The sequence below is a fragment of the Chiroxiphia lanceolata genome, chromosome Z (assembly GCF_009829145.1).
Source record: "Chiroxiphia lanceolata isolate bChiLan1 chromosome Z, bChiLan1.pri, whole genome shotgun sequence".
Classification (NCBI taxonomy): domain Eukaryota; kingdom Metazoa; phylum Chordata; class Aves; order Passeriformes; family Pipridae; genus Chiroxiphia; species Chiroxiphia lanceolata.
Window position 1 is genome coordinate 24,829,986 of NC_045671.1, and position 19,192 is coordinate 24,849,177.

A 19,192-nucleotide genomic window follows, 5' to 3' on the forward strand; every position below is an offset into this window, starting at 1 on the left:
TGGCTGGGAAGGAGAGAGAGAGAGAGCAGCATGGTGAGCACCCAATGTCCAGCCAAGGTCAATCCACAATGAAGACACAGACCTTTTATACTGTAACTTGAAATACCAGTATCGCTTCACAGTATCTGTACAAGAACAGAATTCTAATTCAAACAAGAAAACCACTCTTTACTTTGTTTTTCTGTAATTCTAATTCAAACAAACAAGTAACTTAATAATTATTATCTTACTCAGCAACTAACAGCCTCAGAATTACTCCTGTGGGTTTTAGTATGGCTTACTTACACAGCTTAGCAGGTAGGCATGCAAATATTTTTTTTCACTGTCATCTCTGTGAGTCTTTTATGGTACTTAATTAACTGAAGTATTATTTCCTGGGATAGAAATATGATAAACACTGGATGAAAATAAATATTTCAAGATACAGTTATTTATATGCAGATTAGCTAATGCTCATGATAATGCTATGGTATTGCAACATGTTAGAAAACCTCCATGCAGAAAAGTCAAGAAATTCTTTCATGGTAGAACAATATCCTTAAACTCCTTTAAGTTTTTAGGATAATCCTGTGCTCCTTAAAATAACAGTGAGCTTCGTAGAAACTAAAGAGAACAGAATCCTTTGTCTAATACTGAGGGAAAGGCATTATCACAGCCAATGCATTGGTGTAGACTTTGGAGGTGATGTATCCTAAGCAATGGGAAGGAAAGGAAGTGCCACATATCCTGACACTATCACAACAGCACCCGATACAGCAGTCAAATGATAATGGAGAGGGCTAAATTATCTATCCCATCCTGTCTCATACAACCTCCTTCCCACAAAGAAACTTACTCCTGTAACCAGAATATTGATTCACCGCTTTTTAACAACAAATGAAGCAATAAGCTTCTTCCACAAAAGTGTCTAAAATTGATCTAAACTGTTAAGACAGGAAGTTATTATTTTCTTTCATCCTTTCCCTTTATCAAGTAAAACTGCTAAACACAAATATCAAAACTTATGCCATGAAAGGACAATTAGTGCATCTATAACCAGAGAATGAAAACTCAAAATAAATGATTTCCTCTGTAATAGTGTATGGTTGACCTGCTTTATTCATATACATTTTCTCTTGTATGGGTAATTTTAAATGTATTAGTCAGAAAAAGCTTTATAAAATTTAGCTAAAATAGAGTTGCAATATTGCATATAAAAAACAAAGTAAATATGTCACTGACAGGCATTTATTAGCCATAAAAAAGAACTGAGATCTTCAACACTCATTCCAAGATCATTTTCCACATGAAAACAAACCAGTGAAAGCACACACAATGCACAACTACAGAAAACTCCGTAAAGCAGGGACCACAGTAAACGAAAACAGAGGAGCAATTCTATATATTATTTTCTCGGGACCTGTAAGTTAGACAGATAAGGAAACCTTAATTTTCAGATTTCTAAAAATTCTCATTAATTACTGCAGACTTATAGTTGAAGAAATATGGCATTGTTAGGAACATGTCACAGGGCTCGCACTAAATTTGCAAGACCTCAAGAGTTGGGTTTGTCAGGCTTCCTTTGTTTAGACTTGTCTGTGCTAGCCTTAAAGCTTTGTTCTAGCAGTAACTGTCAAACAATCAGATAACTGTTACTTAATCTGTTTTCAATTTAGCTTAGCCTTCTAAGATTGTGTGGTATAAAACGTATAATTAAAATGCTCATGCATTGTTCTATCTGACAGTAACAGCAAATAGCTGTTCTGTACAGAATAAACAATCCATGACCCCAGATTAAAAATGCAGCAAAGAAGATTGTGGCATAACAATCTTCAAGAAGTATCCAGCAAACGTAAAACATATAAAGTACATTCAGATGTAATATGGACATGCAAACCAGTGAAAAACCAATAAAGTGTAGACTATGCTAGAACACATTAAAAATAGCTGCAAGTAGACACAGAGTGAACAGAGACCCCCCCCCCCCCCATCATACTTGTCCAGACATAACACCTGTGATAGTGCTAAATTGCTGCAACTCTCTGTAACTCGTTCTCAGACAGAAGCCATTCACCTTAGTATGTAGAAGGGTAGTAAAAGGGTACAGATAATGCTGGAGAAAAATAGATAGATACTGTTAAGTACTAGGAAAATAACTAATTATATTAGTAATAATAATCTTTTTGACAGTTCAGATTTCAATTAAGAGTACTGTGGTGGGTTGACCCTGGCTGGATGCTAGGTACCCTGTGAAGCCTCTCTCTCACTCCCTCCACAACTGGACAGAGAGGAAAAAAAAAAACAACTAAGGATTCCTGAGTCAAGATAAGAGCTGGGAGAGGTCAGTTACTGACCCCCATCAGGGGTAAAACATACTCAAAGTGGGGATATTAACTGAATTTATTACTAACAGGGTCAGAGCAAAAGAGTGAGAAATAAAATAATTTTAAAAACGCATTCCCCCATCCCTCGTTCCTTCCAAGTTCTACCTCCTCCTCCCCAGTGGTGCAGGGGGATGGGGAATGGGGGTTATGGTCAGTTGTTTCTGTCGCTGCTCAGAGCGAGGAGTTCTTCCCCTGTTCCCATGGAGTCCACGGGCAACAATTCTTCACAGAACTGCTGCAACAACACAGGTCACTCTTCCAGGGGTGCAGCCCTTCCGGAATAAGCTGCTCCAGCATGGGTCCCCCACACAGCCAGAAGTCCTACCAGGGAAAAAACTACATCAGCGTGGACTCGTCTCTCTATGGACTCTCCTGGCAGGTCCCTGCCAGGAGAGTCCATAGACTCTCCTGGCAGGTCCCTGCCAGGACCCTGCTCCATCCTGGGCCTCCCACAGGGTCACAGCCTCCTTCAAGCATCCATCTGCTCTGGTGTGGGTCTCCTCCATGGGCTGCAGGTGGGTCTCTGCACCCCGATGTTCCTCCATGGGCTGCAGGGGCACAGCTGCTCCACCATGGTCTGCACTACAGGCTGCAAGGCCTCAGCTCCCATGCCTGCAGTACCTCCTCCCCCTCCTTCTGCACTGACCTTGGTGTCTGCATTGTTCTCACTCCGCTCTTCCCTTGCTGCAATTTTCACCTGTGTAATAACTTTCTTTCCATTCCTAAATATGTTATCACAGAGGTCTTACTATCACTCCTGACAGGCTTGGCCTTGGCCAGCAGCAGGAAGCCCATCCTGGAGCTCGCTGCCATTGGCTCCACCAGACACAGGGTAAGCTTCTAGCAGCTTCTAACAGAAGCCACCCCTGTAGTCTGCCCCGCTACCAAAACCCAGCCACAGAAACCCAATACAAGTAATAATAAATTCTTGGGTGTGCGTACACAGCGTGTCTGGCCAATATAAACCACACAAATTGTTGTACAACAAATTTGTAAAGAATGAGGTTTCAATGCAATTGCAATTCTTGGACAATCCCAGCAATTAAAGCCCCCTTTGTCACATCAGAATTAGCAGTTATATGGCTATAGTTGATTAATACATCACAATCTGTGTAGGAAGAAAGTTTATGTCTGATATGTGGAACCAAGCAGCTTCTTACTAAAGGTGCAGCCATAATAGTCTTAATATATTTTAAACAGCCAGGTAAGCCTGAACCTGTCACTGTAACAACAGTGCATTTTTGTTTCAGGATAGAGTGACATGCTTGACAAGCAAAACTGTTGTTAACTAGAGGCAAATGCAGATAATATAGTTCAAATATTCTCGTATCATACAATATATGTGACAAGTTGGGGGTTACATCCCTTGTATTATCATATTGCCTCCAACTATAATAAAATCAAATAACTTTTAAGTATAGACAAATCATGATACAAAATGCGTGGGAAGAACTGTGTCACAAGAATACAACAGTTACACATGACAAAGATCGTGAAACCTGACAAAATTCTTACTTCTATAATGAAAAGAATCAGGTAACTTTCTCCTCATAGATATTCTAACTGTATTCTTTGTTGCTATTGCATATGGATTTAAATCAATGCTGGTCTGCAAGGGACTTATTTTAAAATGAAGGATAATTCTTTCATAAAATCTAGAATGGTTTGGGTTGGAAGGGACCTTAAAGATCATCTAGTCCAGCCCCCATGCCACAGGCAGGGACACCTTCCTGTGGCAGTAAATCTGCATTATATGGGAAATCTGTTGTTTAAATGTGTCTTAAAATGGCTTTTGGTGGTCTTTGCAAACACATGCTTCTTCTTCCCAACACCCCCCACGGTAATGTTATCCATGCAGGAATGTCCTGGGAAGGTGTCCTGAGGTGTTTCCCATTGGCCTTTGTTAACCCCTTCCTGTGATTGGGTGTTCCTGTAAGCCCCTTTTGAGTCTTCTAATTGGTTACTCTGTGAATCCTCCTAAACCCTATAAATGTAACATCCCCAACAATAAACTCTCTCTTGCCTCTTCTCCACGCCAGTGTGCTGTCTCTGTGCCTGCCATGGGACCACGTGTGTGGGGGGAGGGGAGGGCAGCTCTCCCCTCCAGCCTCAGGGCCAGAAGAAAACCCTGAGAAAACCCCTGGAGTTCCCTTTCCCCATCCTTCAAGACGTCGGAATGGTTCTTCAGATGGAAATGGAACTAGAACTGGGCCGCCCCACGTCGTGGGTGGGGAAAGGGATCCAGACCAGGTTGCTCACAGCCCCAACCAACCTGGTCTCGAACACTTCTGGGGATGGGGTATCACAGCTTCTGTTCCTGTGCCTCACCACCCACTGAGCAAAGATTTTCTTCCTAATACCTGATCTAATCTAATCTAGATCTCTCCTCTTTTAGTTTAAAATTGTTCCCCCTTGTCCTATCACTATCTGTCCACACAGGAAGTCCCTCTCCCTCCTACTTGTAAAGCTCCCTTAAAGGGATTGGAAGGTCACAATAAAGTCTCTCAGCCTGTCTTCATAGGAGAGGTGCTCCAGCCTGCTGGTCATCTTTGTGGCCTCCCCTGAACCTGCTGTAACAGCTCCAAGTCTTTCTTATCCCGAGGACTCCAGAACTGGACATAGCACTCCAGGTGGGCAGAGCAGTACAGACATGCTGTAACATTTATTCCAGAGATGTCTGTACACTGAATTAATGTCTTCACCCTAACTATGGGTTGCAGACTTCTTATTCCATTGTTAAAGCAGTACTGTTACTTGATAGATTATGGAAGTGTCCTATATCTGATTTTGAGTTAGAATTAAGATTTTGATTTAGGACAGTCATAAAATATATCAAATATATAATCATAGGAAGACAACACAAAATCTGGAGTATAAAAGCATATGGGAAATGTGCTTCGCAATACATATAATATAGATACATATTCTCCACCAATAAAAATACAATCTTTAGAATATTCCTAAAAGTATTGGACAACAAATTGAGTGTCCACAGTTGCTGCTCACGACAACATGAGTAAAATCTTCTATAGGAGGTAAAGACAATCTAGATTAGGCTCACATGCTGAGGAGAGCTTTCTTCTCTTATATCCCACTGACTGATTTTGCAGGGATTCAGACCTAGAAACACCATAAAATAATAGAAACCTGAAGATTCGTAAAAAGGAGTTAGTCACATCTGCTTCTGTTTTTCCCTAGGACTGTAATCAGTAATGTAGTACGCTTCCTATAAACTGCCAAAAGTGCCAATAGCACACAGAAGAATTTTAAAGTAATAAATGAAAAGAGAAGCTTGAAAAAGAGGTTATTTAACAATGCCTTCTTTTGGAGGCTAACAGCAGACTGTCATGGTCGCAATGAAGTTACGACGGCACTGAGTGCTGCTGTATGGGTCTGCTGGTTTTGGCTGGGGAACAATACTTTCTTCATAGTAGATAGCATCAATGATGTTTGTAGCACAAGTCCAAAACACAGCCCTGTACTATCTACTATGAAGAAAATTAATTTGTCCCAGACCAAACCAGTACAACAGGGAAATCTTATACATATTTAAAATACATTGTTTAGAATTTACAAGTGAGAAGAAAATGGACGAAACAATACATGAAAAATTAATTCACTGAAATGAGCTAGTAGAAATGACCAAAGAATGCTGTCAGTGTTAACATCATAAGTCTCTGATCCAAATAATACTGCTCTTTCAGACCACTTTTGGATTACCATCAACAAACAAGTACACCTTCAGACACTACAAAAACCTTCCAAATTGTACTTCTTTTAAAGCCAGTTACACAGCAAACATGAAAAATGAAAACTGAGGTAGAGAAGCTCCTCCCTAAGCAACACAATCCTACTTTGAAGTTTGAGCCAACTTGAAAACTGGTGCTGCTCCAAGTCAGAGATTAGACTAGGTAACATCCAGAGGTCACATCAAATCTAGGTTATTTTTTTCTATCTTTCTAAGTTTGTGTATTAAAGAAGCTTGATGATAGAAAAGCATGTTCACGGCAGCAGGAAATGCACAACTGTGCAGAAAAGAGGTTGAAGAAGCACCTTCCTCTGCTTCTCCTCATTCCTTTGGGAAAAAATATTTTATGAAACACAGGAATGAAGTTACATTACTACTTTCTTTAGATAAAAACTACCGCTATTGCACCTTTATATCATTTGCCACCAGGATTGCAGCCAGGAAGACACAAGGCCCTGCCTTCTGTCCTGAGGACAGAAGTTACACAATACATCCTTTGGACAGAACTTACCCACGAACCAGACACTTTCACAAACAACACTATGCTGTACAGGTAATTTCAGATAAGTGCAACTAAAAGAATCACAAGAATTCTATTTATACAAACCTTCTGCCTTAATAAAAACAGTGTGAATTCAGTTTTTCATCCAAAAAACTACTCTGACATTAGGAGAACTTTGAATTAATAATTTTTCTTTCCAACTCAATATACAGTAGTTGATAGAATCTGACTGGAAATACGTATTTAACTTCACATTTTAATAAACATTCAAATTCTGAACATTTGCCAACTTACATAGCTCCATTAGTGTAGACTGTGTCACTTCCCTCCACATACTGAACCTGGGCTGGGTAGACATGCTGTACCTGTTGCACAGTCTGCACTTGCTGTACCTGAAAACAAGAAAACCAGAAGTTTGGGATATCATAAAGAAGGACCAGTGTTTCAGTGCACCTAATGGCTTCTAATCAATACGGGATATCTCTGCACTCGTAATTACTAAAGGCATATCAAAGCACTAGCAAAGAAAGTTACTGTTTCTACATAATATTTGTGCTGTAAATTTGGTAAATGGAGCCCTAACATTGAAGATGCACATTCATGGAGCATACATATCTTCTGTGCCAAAGACATAACTAATCGGAGAACATAAAGACGAAATGAAGTGTAACTACGCTTGGCACCAAGCTGAAGAATCACATTTACTACAGAAGAAAGTATAATTTGGTCATATTTATGTATTTTCTTATTCCATTTTAGTCCTAAGTAACACAAGCCTTAAAATCCCAGCTCGAATGTGTTGCAGTAAGTTTAGAAATAAAAGTTCACATTAAGATGCTTTAGCTCTTGTTTAATGAGTTAAATTACAGTGATGCAAATTTTTTTCGCAGTAGTGCTTTGACCCACTGTACAATTATGGACCAAACCCCCTAGTCTGAGTAACCCCTTTCCTGGAATATAATCAGCTATAACAAACTCCAACAAAACCTGGGTTTACATCAATGAGCTAAATGACAAGAGGCAGTAAAGCATGGATTATCTTCACATATATTGCTGGGGACAGTCACACATCAATTCCTTTGATTCATATATTATGTAGAAAAGCTTCAGATTATGCAAATTTCCTCTCCAGTTTTAATTTTTTGTCTTCTGCCACAGTAAAGATGAAGAATTCCATATTTTACAGCTGCCATCATTCAGAGAAGCCATATTTTGGTCCAAGAGCACTCCAGAATCTAAAATATGCAAAAGGACTTAAGAGATTTCACAGATTGACACAATTTTACCCATGGAATCAAATACAGAAAATGACAATGCACTTCTTTAGTAAATTGATGTAACATTAAGTGACTGTAATTTTTCTTGGATTTATTGTTATAAGGCAACTTCAGCCTAATCCAGTTGGTTCTAAGGACTGCAAACACCATAACCTCAGATCAGTCTTGTTTTCATGCATTTGATAAAACCTCCAAGAGCTCTTTGAGAATATCCTAGTCTAATACCTTCCCCTCTAGTGTTTTTTAAAAAGTTCTGTAAATAAGCATATGTTTCATATCTTTTTATAACATTGACTCTGACTGAAAGGAAATACTAGACTTTTACAGAAACCTTCCCTTAGGTTGACATTAAAACTCAAATTCTGAAAAAAGAAAAAACAGCCAAAGTTTTGAATGCATATTAGCATGATGGAAAATCAGATGTTTCTGTCCATTAAGAGCAATGAGACAGAACCTGAATACTGATAAAATACAATTCTACATAATGTACAAACACAGCACTAAAACACAGAGGTCACATTCCCCTTCTATATAAGGTATTATATTTTCCCATTATTCTTGGACGCAAGCTGCTACCATTTCAAAAATGTCAGATTGAGCACTGTGCAAGACCTTTACCACAGAACTGAGATGATATTGCAGGGATAAAGTGTATAGAGTGCATCAAAGCTCAGTGCCCATTGGACAGGAAACTGAAAAATTCCAAAATGTGTTTATCTTCTGATTTGGAATAATAACAATAAAAATATAATTTATCATAAAACAAAATATCAAAACTTGTTAAAATTACAATTTTCATTGCTTCATTTCAAATTTTTGACCAATTTTTATATAAATTAAAATAAATTATATTCTTAATTATACTACCTCACAGGGATAAATTAAGTTATATTTTATCTATAAAAAAAGTTATATTTTATCTATGAAAGTCTGTCATACTGAAATGCAGAAATTACACTGAAGTATAAAACAAAATATAAGACTGAACTTTGACTTCCAAGAAAAAGTGCTTAGGTACTAAGCAAAGAGTAGAACAATAGGGTAAAATATATATATATGGATTTTTAAATTACATTTTAAAAAGTACCTAAAATTATCTACCGTGTCTACACAAACAGTTTGGTTGTTCAGAATTTTCTGTCCTTGGAGATAAAAATAGTTTTTGTCCTTCATTATTATGAATTACTTTTGGCAAGTAACATACAAACACAACATTCTGTAGCATTCTAAGCACATTCATATTTATATCAGGCTAATGTCAGTTCATGATTATGCTTTTCATATGCTAAACATAATTTTGCATTAAGAGCAGTTTTGATTAGCAGAAGTCTGCATCTTAGTGATACAATGCTTTGAGAATGCAATAGCCACTGTGTATGTGACAAGGAAGAAACGCTTTGCCCAACTTCTAATGCATGGATACTTTTATAAAATAGCTTATATGACTATTTTTAGTTTTATTTCTCCTGTCCTTCCATACTGCATGGCATAAAATACAAAGTGAGTTTAATTTTGAATCCTTAAAAGCTTACTGCACTATGCTGAAGAGTGCCTGTTGCAAAAGCAATGATGCATTAATGAAAAATCCCTGTATTTGAGGAAACAAGACGAAGAAAATTCCTCAGACTATTTAAACAGAATTTAATTACACTCCCACATTTTTGGTCTTACGGTTGTTGCTTTTTGTTTACCACTCCCCTCTATCTCATCTCAGGAGTGACTGCTGCTGTGTTGTATGAAACCAGCTGCCACTAATGCCACTTTTGAAAGAGGAAGAATCTAGGTTTTCATTAATGGTACCTCCTTTGTTCCTATTTTTGGAGCATCACAGCAGACTTCTACAAGCTCCGTATTCATACCAGCTATATGGAAATTAGGGATTTGTTTTAGCTGAAATTATTACAAGTTACTCTTGTGCTGTTTCCTCAAAAGACAGGATCCTTCAATATAAACACAGCTGAAGAGTAAAGACTCTTAGTCCACCCTTCCACTTTTTCAGCTTGCTCTTCCTCAGGGCAAAAATCTTTCATTTTGAAAAAGATAAGTATTTTGTGTGCATAAAGGAAACACTAATGCCATGAAAACAACCCCAAATTAATGCATTTAGGAGATGTCATTTAAACACACTCTATATACAGGAATAGAAACATGGGAAAAAAAGACCTCCCTAGGAAAAATGAAATGTTAGACACTGCTTTAATATTAACTAAAAGCAAATTCATCTAAAATCGCATTATTCACTAGAAAGTACTAGTAAATTACTGCAAATGATAATACAGGTTTCAGCTTACACCAAATGTTGCATATACACACTCATGTTACAGTATCCTTTAACAAAACCCTAGAAGTGTCTCATTGCTTTTAGCAATTTATATTCACAATATAATATAATCCAAATGTGAATATTCCCACATAATTTGGATACAGTTCATATTATTAAGCATGTCCCTTATAAACCATAGAAAAAACAAAACCACATCTTACAGACTGTGCATCTAAAACCTTCTCTCCAGCTTTCAACATTAAATGTGCAGAAATAATAAGCCCTCCCTGTGCCATCAAAAGAACGGCTTTATTAAAATAGCACTCTTTCTCCACATTTTCTTTAGACAAACTGGCCCATTCCTACCAAATGTACACGGAGACACTATTAACTTTAGGCAAATGCGACCTGTACACAGATAATTCCTCAAGACAAATCACACCTGCAACCCTACAATTGAAATTATCTATCACATCTACATTCTTTACCACATTTCCTGCTGGCATACCATATTCACATTTTCACTCTTTTTTTTTCTCTCCTTACTACTCATTTTCTTCCATAATCAGGATTAGATCTCTCTATACAAATCTCCCAAACATATGTTTTAATCATTGCAATACTGTCTGCACTGGATTTCCAAATGTTCTTGTTGTATCTTCAAACCCTGACTCTTTAGTTTTCCTTTCTCAAACATTATGCTAATGACACAGTCAGCGTTAAAAGTCAACCAGATAAATATAATTCAATATCCCCAAAGGAAAAAATAATCCAATATAATGATGGTGTATTCAATGCAAGGGAACACCCAGAAGTAGCAGTACTAAAGGAAATGTATGTAAAGTTTATCAAGGGACACCTTTACATACTCAGGTAGTACAACAAAAAATTCTGTTTGCTGTTCTTATTAAGATATAATCAAAGAAGGAAAAATCCAATCTGTTCCTGGGCTTCTATGCTTTGACATGAGCGTTACATTATTAAGGGACAACTGGAATAACTTCAGGAAAAATGTAGACAATTGGTGACAAAGATTAACACATTATTTATGCGGGAAAATATGTTAAGGAAAGTTCCCAGGCTGACCATTCACAAGACTCTCTGGCAGTCACACTCCCAATGCCAAAGACTTTAACTCTTGGGCCTGAGGCCCCCTCACAGTGGGCATCTCCAGTCAGCAAATAAGGATCCCATTCTATCATAAAAGTTTTCAAAAAAGTAGAAACTTTGCACAAGCAAATTTAACAAACCAAAGTCCTGCTCATTTTTCATTCTGCTGTGACAAAAATGCATAGAACTCCTTAGAGTTCAATCAAGAAAATTATTAGAACTGCAACACTATAAAGTATCCTATATGCCACTAACTGGCTACCCGTCTTCCATCTCTCACATTGATCAATACTTCACAAGTTCAGTATGTAATATTAGACCATTGTAGGTAAATCTTATATGCTGAAAACAAGCAACCACATAGCACTACCAAATTGCCATCTTGTATCTGAAAGGTTGAACAAGAACAAGTCATATAAATTACATCTATTAAACATCTGTTATCATATAGATATCATATGATAACAACTGTTATCATTTAGAAAATAAAAACCAAACAAATCATCTAGATTGTATTTGACAAAGAAAAAAAGTCTTGCACTACACAAACCCTACAAAAGGGTTACAGACAAAATCTCCTACAAAGGCTAGCTAAGTTCATACTATAGTAATGGAACTAGGAGGCATTAGAAACTGAGTCTGTGCATCAGGAAAAAAATATTAGTGAAATGTTTGACACTCTGGAACACATACCTGAAAATGCACTGGAATTTGAGAACTCAGAAAATGCTGAAGAATTTGATTTAGAGATAAGCATTCCACTGGCAGAGAAACTAATGCCAGTATTTATTAATTTATGTCTAGTTCTTATTTTCTTGATTTTGAAACTGTAAAGTCAGTTTTTGATGAAAAACAACAGATGTCACCTAGAGTACCCATCGCATGGACAGCTTATTTCTGTGTATTCTGGAAAAGTCTTGGACAGCCATAACAGCTATCACACTTAGTCCCCATTTTGTACCTCCATACTTTTCCTTTTTAGCTCCCCATTTTCTTCTGCCACCACTTCTTCCAAAGCTCATGGGTGCTCCATAGGAGTGACTATTTCATGTAATAGAAGAGTGCACTGCCCTGGCTGCTACAAAAGCATTCTTCCTTCCCTGGCAAATGCACATTATGAATTCCTGTTTGTCCTACCACCAATACTTTCATGACACTGTGCATAGATCTGTGGGGAGTCAAGCCTAGATATGCAAAGGAAAATGCTTTCCATTTTTACATTTGTATTGCACTTTCTTGGAAATCCAAATGGATGGAGAAATGATACAGTCAATAATATCAGACACATATCTATTATTTAATGAAAAAAATGTAAATATTCAGTAACATACAGTACATTTCTATGAGCTACTGCATGAAGTCCATAACAAACTACAGTTAGAATCACATATGTGTACTACTAGAGCTTGTCAGGGGCTCTAGTTAAGGAACAGATCCTGAAAACAGCTTGCCTTTCTCCAGCTATTTTAATTCCAGCAAAACAAAATTGATAAAAGCAGAGCAAGAGTTCATTTAGCAGTCTTGTACAAAACCAAGTTCTTCACTACATTGTAAAGAACTATCATTCTGAATTTTTGTTTTTTAATTTTCCCAAAACTAACAGCCACGTACCTGTTGCTGAACTGGTACCTGCTGTACCACCTGTGTGGGCACTGCTGCCTGGCCAGCCACAGATGTCTGTAAAGTCACAGTCGAACTTGTATCCGCCCCAGTCTCTGATGTCTGCATTGTGATCTCTGAATAAAATTAAGACATAAAATTAAAACATTAGTACACTGATGCTTTTATTTTGTCACTTATACTAGCACACTAATTTGTCCCTTATCTCTACTTAGATTTTAAAATTATCTAACACCAATCTTGGTATCAGTCAAAATTTTTTCCACCTACTAGCATATGAGTTAGTATAAATGGGTTTTTATATTATTTTTATCTTACATTCAAAATACCTTTTGCTTAAATATGAAGAAACATATATCACTTATCTGAGTTTTGTCACTTTAGGAATAACTCAGAAAAATCAGCAGCAAATCTTCTCTCAGCTTGAAAATAATTGGTCATCATTCAAAACCATTTTTAATCTGGTCTACTGAATTACACTAAAATCTCTGTAGATTCGCATTCAAAGCCAAACTTCCAGGAGGCCACAGAATGAAGGGGTCTAATTCAGAATGCCAACTCTGAAAAGCATTTAATAAGTCATAGAGAAAAAGGAACTCAAATAACCTTCAGTGGAAAGCATTAAAGCAACCACTGTACTTAAAATATGAGAAGAAACTTTTTGACACTAATATCATAGAGAAATACATATACAGTGGACAAGGGTCTATGATCATGGCCCTGACATTTAAAGGGAACAATGGAAATTTGGGTAGAACACAGAAACGGTTCAAGAATCAAGGAAAATGCCTGATAAAGAAAACTTATCAGAAAGACAACCAAGGATGACATGTTCTCATCGGAAATACAGACTGGGAGCTGCAGATTCCTGAATTTTGCACAGCACAAATGACAATACAGTTGACTGGTGACAAGCCAAAATGAATTCGAAATTGTGAATCAGCCTTTTTTCCTCCCTTTTTTTTATATTTCTCTTAAGTAGTGGATGATTAACTAGTGAAAATAATAACCAGATGAGGCAGGTTCTTCTTCACCTGGTACCTTCAAAACAGAAGACTGTACACGTCTGTGAAGAATCACGGTGAGCAAACACAACTACTAATCTGTAAGACAGATGTTCTGTGATATAAAATTTTACTGCCTTTAATCTCTATTAATCTATATTAGCTACAAAAATGACTAGCATTATCATGCATAATAAAAGAGATTTATATGCAAAAAAAAAATCTATAAATATTTAGAATGACCTATGCGAGTGATTTTTTTTTTTTTTTTTAGTTTAACTCATGAGATCCATATGGCTGACAGGGAAGAGACCAGACTTCAACCCCTACCACCACCACCAAATAACAACCTCCCCAAAAAACCCTACAATATTTTTTTGAGACAAATAATAATCATAATAAAAAATTCAGGGACATACCATTATATACTAGGAGAAATTAATTACTATGCCAAAAAATTTTCTATCTTCTCCTTGCTTGACAATAAAACTAGCTGTCAACAGCAGACTCTCTTTTCAGAGCTAGGTTCCACAGCAGTTTAAACTGATTTAAGGCTGGGTTTCTGCACTTCCTTCCTCCAACTACCTCTAATTCACTTTGCATTGAAATGTATCCAGTGCAAAGAAGGAAACAGGTATATAACTACGGGATGGGGTCAGGGGGATAGGGTCAGGACCTTGCCAACTCGGACCATTCTTGGTTTAAACTTCAGGTTTGGTCTATGGCACCTGACAGATTTAACTGCTTCTTCTGAAGTATTCAGAAAGACTGATAAATTCTTGATCAAACCTTTTTCAGATTAATCAACAGATTGTCAGAGTTTCATGTCAAATAAACCCTACATTTTTAAGCAGTGGATGCACTTCAGGACCCACTACACCTGTCAAAAATAAGGATACAAAAGTAAAAGAATAGAACTTCACAGATAACATTTACATGTTAAAGATTATAACAATTAAAATAGATGCCCACAGGATAAATATGTCCACAGGAGAAGTCGGAAGCCTCCACGCTACTGGAAGGCTACAACCTAGATGCCATTACTGAAAGTTGGTGAGATGACCCCCATGACTCGAGTGCAGCCATCAATGGCTACAGGCTGTTCAGAAAAGACAGGTCAGAGAGGAGGGGTGGGTGTAATTGAGTTTGTGTGGCAAGGTCTAGGGTGCAGGTGATTGGGACTATACAGATGGCCCCTCTGAGAAGCTGTCAGCAGCTTTCCCTATGTCTGATGCAGTTGGATCCAAGATGGAATCACTGCTAACCAAGGCTGAGCCCATCAGTGACAGTGGTAGCGCCTCTAGGATAACATATTTAAGAAGGGAAAAAACAAGTTATTGGGCAGAAGCAAACTGCAGTCACAGAAGAAAGGAGGGAGAATATATGAGAAAAACAGCCCTGCAGACACATCAGTGGAGAAGAAGGCACAGAAGCTGCCCCAGGTGCCCAAGCAGAGATTCCCTGGAAGCCCATGGTGAAGACCACAGTGAGGCAGGATGTCCCCCTGCAGCCCATGGAGGTCCGCAGGGGTGCATATATCCACCTGCAGCCTGTGGAGGACCTCACAGCAGAGCAGGTGGATGCCTAAGGGAGGCTGTTACCCCATGGGAAGCCCTGGAGCAGGGTTTTGGTAGGACCTGTCAGACCCATGGAGACAGGAACCCACGCAAAAAGCAGATTTGCTGACAGGACTTGTGACCCTGAGGGGTCACATGCTGGAGCATTCTGAAGTTTCTGAAGGACTGCACATCACTGAAGGGACCCACACTGGAGCAGTCTGTGGAAGAACTGTAGCCCATGGGAAGGACTCATGGACAAATTAATGAAGATTGCCTCTTGCAGGAGGGAGGGACTCCAAAATGGATGGAGTAGGGGAAGAGTGTGAGTTGCCCCCCTGAGAAGGAACAGCAGCAGGAACAATGTGTAATGAACTGATGTTAATCCCCATTCCTAATCCCCCTGCACCGTTGGAGGGGAGGAAGTAAAGAATCAGGAATAAAGTGCGGGGTGAGGAGAAAGTATTTTTAAGATTCTGGTTTACTTCTCAATACCCTACCCTGATTTGATTGGCAATAAATCAAATAATCTTCCTCAAGTTGAGTCCATTTTGCCTCTGATGGTAACTGGTGAGCCATCTTTCCCTGTTCTTTTCTTGACCAATGAGCTTTTGGTCATATATTCTCTCCTTTGTCCAGCTGAGGAGGGGAGTGATAGAGCCACTTTGGTGGGCACCTGGCATTCAACCAAGGATTGCTTCCATTATTCTGGTCTAAGTCTCTATCCTAAATGCAAAACTTTATTATAGCTCAGTACACAGTACACAATATGTTGACAGTCAACCTTAAATATCTTTCTATTCACTGGAAGTTTTCCTAGCACCATGTTAGTGATGCAGTCACCATAATTCTTTTACATCACAGCAATACTGAGAAGTTACAAGAACACATTTTTATAATTGTGCTGGTTTTGGCTGGGGTAGAATTAATTTTCTTCACAGTGGCTGGTATGGCGTGTTTTGGATTTCTGTTTAACAGAGGGTTGACAATACAAAGATATTTTTGTTATTGCTGAGCAGTGCTTGCACAGAGCCAAGGCCTTTTCTGCTTTCCATGCTGCCACACTGTCAAGGAAGCTGGGGGTGTATGGGAGGGTGGGAGGAGACACAGTCTGGGCAGGTGACCCCAACTGACCAAAGGGATATTCCATAACGTATGGAATTGTGCTCAGTATATAAAGAGAGGGGAAGAGGGAGGAAGGGGGTATATTTGGAGCGACGGCGTTTTTCCTCCCAAGTCACCATTACACAGGATGGACCCCTGCTCTTCTGGAGATGGCTCAACACCTTCCTGCCCATGGGAAGTAGTGAATTAATTCCTTGTTTTGCTTTGCTTGTGTGTGCTGCTTTTGCTGTCCCTATTAAACTGTCTTTATCTCAACCCATGAGTTTTCTGGCTTTTATCCTTCCGATTCTCTCCCCAGTCCTACCAGCGGAGGAGTGAGCAAGCTGCTGTCTGGAGCTTGGTTGCAGGCTGGGGTGAAGCCATGACAATAAATGCAATGTCTCCATTTTTTCACTGACACTACACGTAAGTAAAAGAACTGCACACTGCACATTGCAAGCAGAAAAGACGTCATCCTTGCCTAATTGGGCCGTCAGGTGTATCACAAGAAACAGATGAATGTTTGACAAGGTCCTTTTTATTCTGTCTAATTAAGGAGTTGGACACACCCGTCTGTTAATGGTATTGCTTTGTACAGCCGGCGCTTGTTGCACGATGTGAATGTAAGCTAAACAGGCACCTTCTGAAAGACGACTAATTAACCCCTCCAAGTGGGAAAAAGATACTGTCGGGACCCAGCTGCTGAATGCAACAAGAACAGTATTTCGTCACTCTAATGGGCAGAATTTAGGTAAAGCTACTATACTGAAAATTACTTCTTTTCTGCATATTCTGTGCAGTTTCATGTTGTCTGTTAAATTCCCTAAAGATTCTTTAAGATACCAAAATTCTCAGTTTGAATACCTCTGCTTTCTAGACTTGAAATATCAAGACAGAATGGTTTAAGAGTCTAACCTGCTCTATTACTTATCAAATGAGGTTTTATAATAAAATATGTCAGATAACTGTTCATTTTACTCCTGGACTACTTCACATTGAACTAATTTACTTTTTGAAGCTACCAGAGTTTGCAAAGTTTTGTTCAGCCACATATGCTTTATTGTCTAGATCAAATAATGTAGCAGGCTTTAATTCAATGCAGAAAATGAAAGCCTGTAATTTACTTTCAAGTGCAGCAGGAAATTTCTTTTTTCTCCTCTAGAAGGCTAAACAAAACATCACAGAAGGTAAACTGAACTAGATCTCGTAATCACATGCAGTAATGGCAGGCTTTTAATAGTTGGAATAAAAGGCTAATCTTAAAATCTTATCTATTAATAATGATGAATAGCCAATATACTAATTAAGAATTTGAAGCAACATAATATGTTTCACAATAAAGGAAAACTTCTCAGAACATTAAGTTTCAAAAAGTAATACAAAATGATTGGTTCCTGAACAATAGTATAAATGGAAATAATTTTCAATAATACACTAGCTTTACATAAGCATTTCAATTTTTGTACAAACAAAAATGTTATGAATAATTGCCTTCAAACAAGCTATGTTATGAATTTGACGGAACCATTTCTGTGAGTTAACCACAGAGTGGAAGAGGGGTTACACATGCTATTCATGGGGGAAAAACAGAACATTACAAATAGTTTCTAGATACTAATGTATTTTCATGGTAGAACACCAGCTTCTTACTAAGCATTATTTGATTGATTGTTGTCTCCCAAGGGAATGCCAAAGTAGGCAGGCAGACTCTGCCTGATGCTAGAATCACTTGCTAAATATTTCTGTTAGCAACATGAATTTCATTAGTCTTTTTCCAGATTTTCATAGATCTATGGGAGGAATAATAGTTAACTGAATGGCACAGAAGAAAGTTTAGAAGCTAATTCTCTGGATTCACATATACTGCCCAATAGTAAAACCCTATAATAGCAGAATAACACACAGAAGGGTGAAGTACAGAGAGATACACACTGGAATTGACCTGTGCAACCAGAAACTTCTGGTAACTGCTTCCAAGAAAGTTCGTAAGATCAAAAAGAAATGTCTTGACAGTTTATTAAGTACGTAAGAACAGTACTGGTCAACAACAGTCATAATGAAATTCCACATTTCCAGCATATCACAGACAGCACATGGATGCTTAGGCTGAATGACTACTTCACAACTCTCTCACTTTGGTCTGCCTACTAATTTTCCCTGCAAAAACCTAAAAATTGTATTTACTCTTGGTGGATAATATATCAGTATTACACAGCAGCCCTACACAGCAATACATATCAGCAAAAAGATTACATTCAAAAACAGACCAAAACTTCTCAAGAGTTTTTGTTGTGACAAAACTAGCATGTACAACTGTTAAAAGAAACAAAATTAGTAAACCATCAATTACATTTATGCTGTTCTAAAGCATTAGTCTGTCCACTGGAGATTCTGTGAATGGAAGACTCCAGGTGATGTTTTCCTTCCCCCTGGAGGGCACTGATACTGCATGTCAACAGTTGGTTGTGGAACTGGCACTGGCAACAGGGCTTTGGTTTCTATGACTTTAAGACTTTCTTTGAGGGTAACAACTGATTAGGAGAGATGGGATCTGTGAGACACTGGATTACTATATTAATTATTGGCTCGGACCAACTCAAGCGTGTGTGGAGGGGGAAAGGACAGGTTGAATTTCAGGAATGTGA

At 38.2% G+C, this 19,192-nt stretch overlaps 1 protein-coding gene across 3 annotated transcripts in view; it reads right to left on the reverse strand.

Moving 5' to 3' along the window:
* RFX3 (regulatory factor X3) overlaps positions 1-19,192 on the reverse strand; it is a 104,128-nt gene that overhangs the window by 41,992 nt on the left and 42,944 nt on the right. For all 3 annotated transcript variants that reach the window (XM_032675456.1, XM_032675454.1, XM_032675455.1), the window contains exons 2-3: positions 12,875-12,999; positions 6,908-7,005 (exon numbers count right to left, since the gene is read on the reverse strand). In XM_032675456.1, the coding sequence (XP_032531347.1) occupies positions 6,908-7,005; positions 12,875-12,991 (215 nt within the window). In that variant the 5' untranslated portion in view covers positions 12,992-12,999. The remainder of the gene's footprint in view (positions 1-6,907; positions 7,006-12,874; positions 13,000-19,192) is intronic.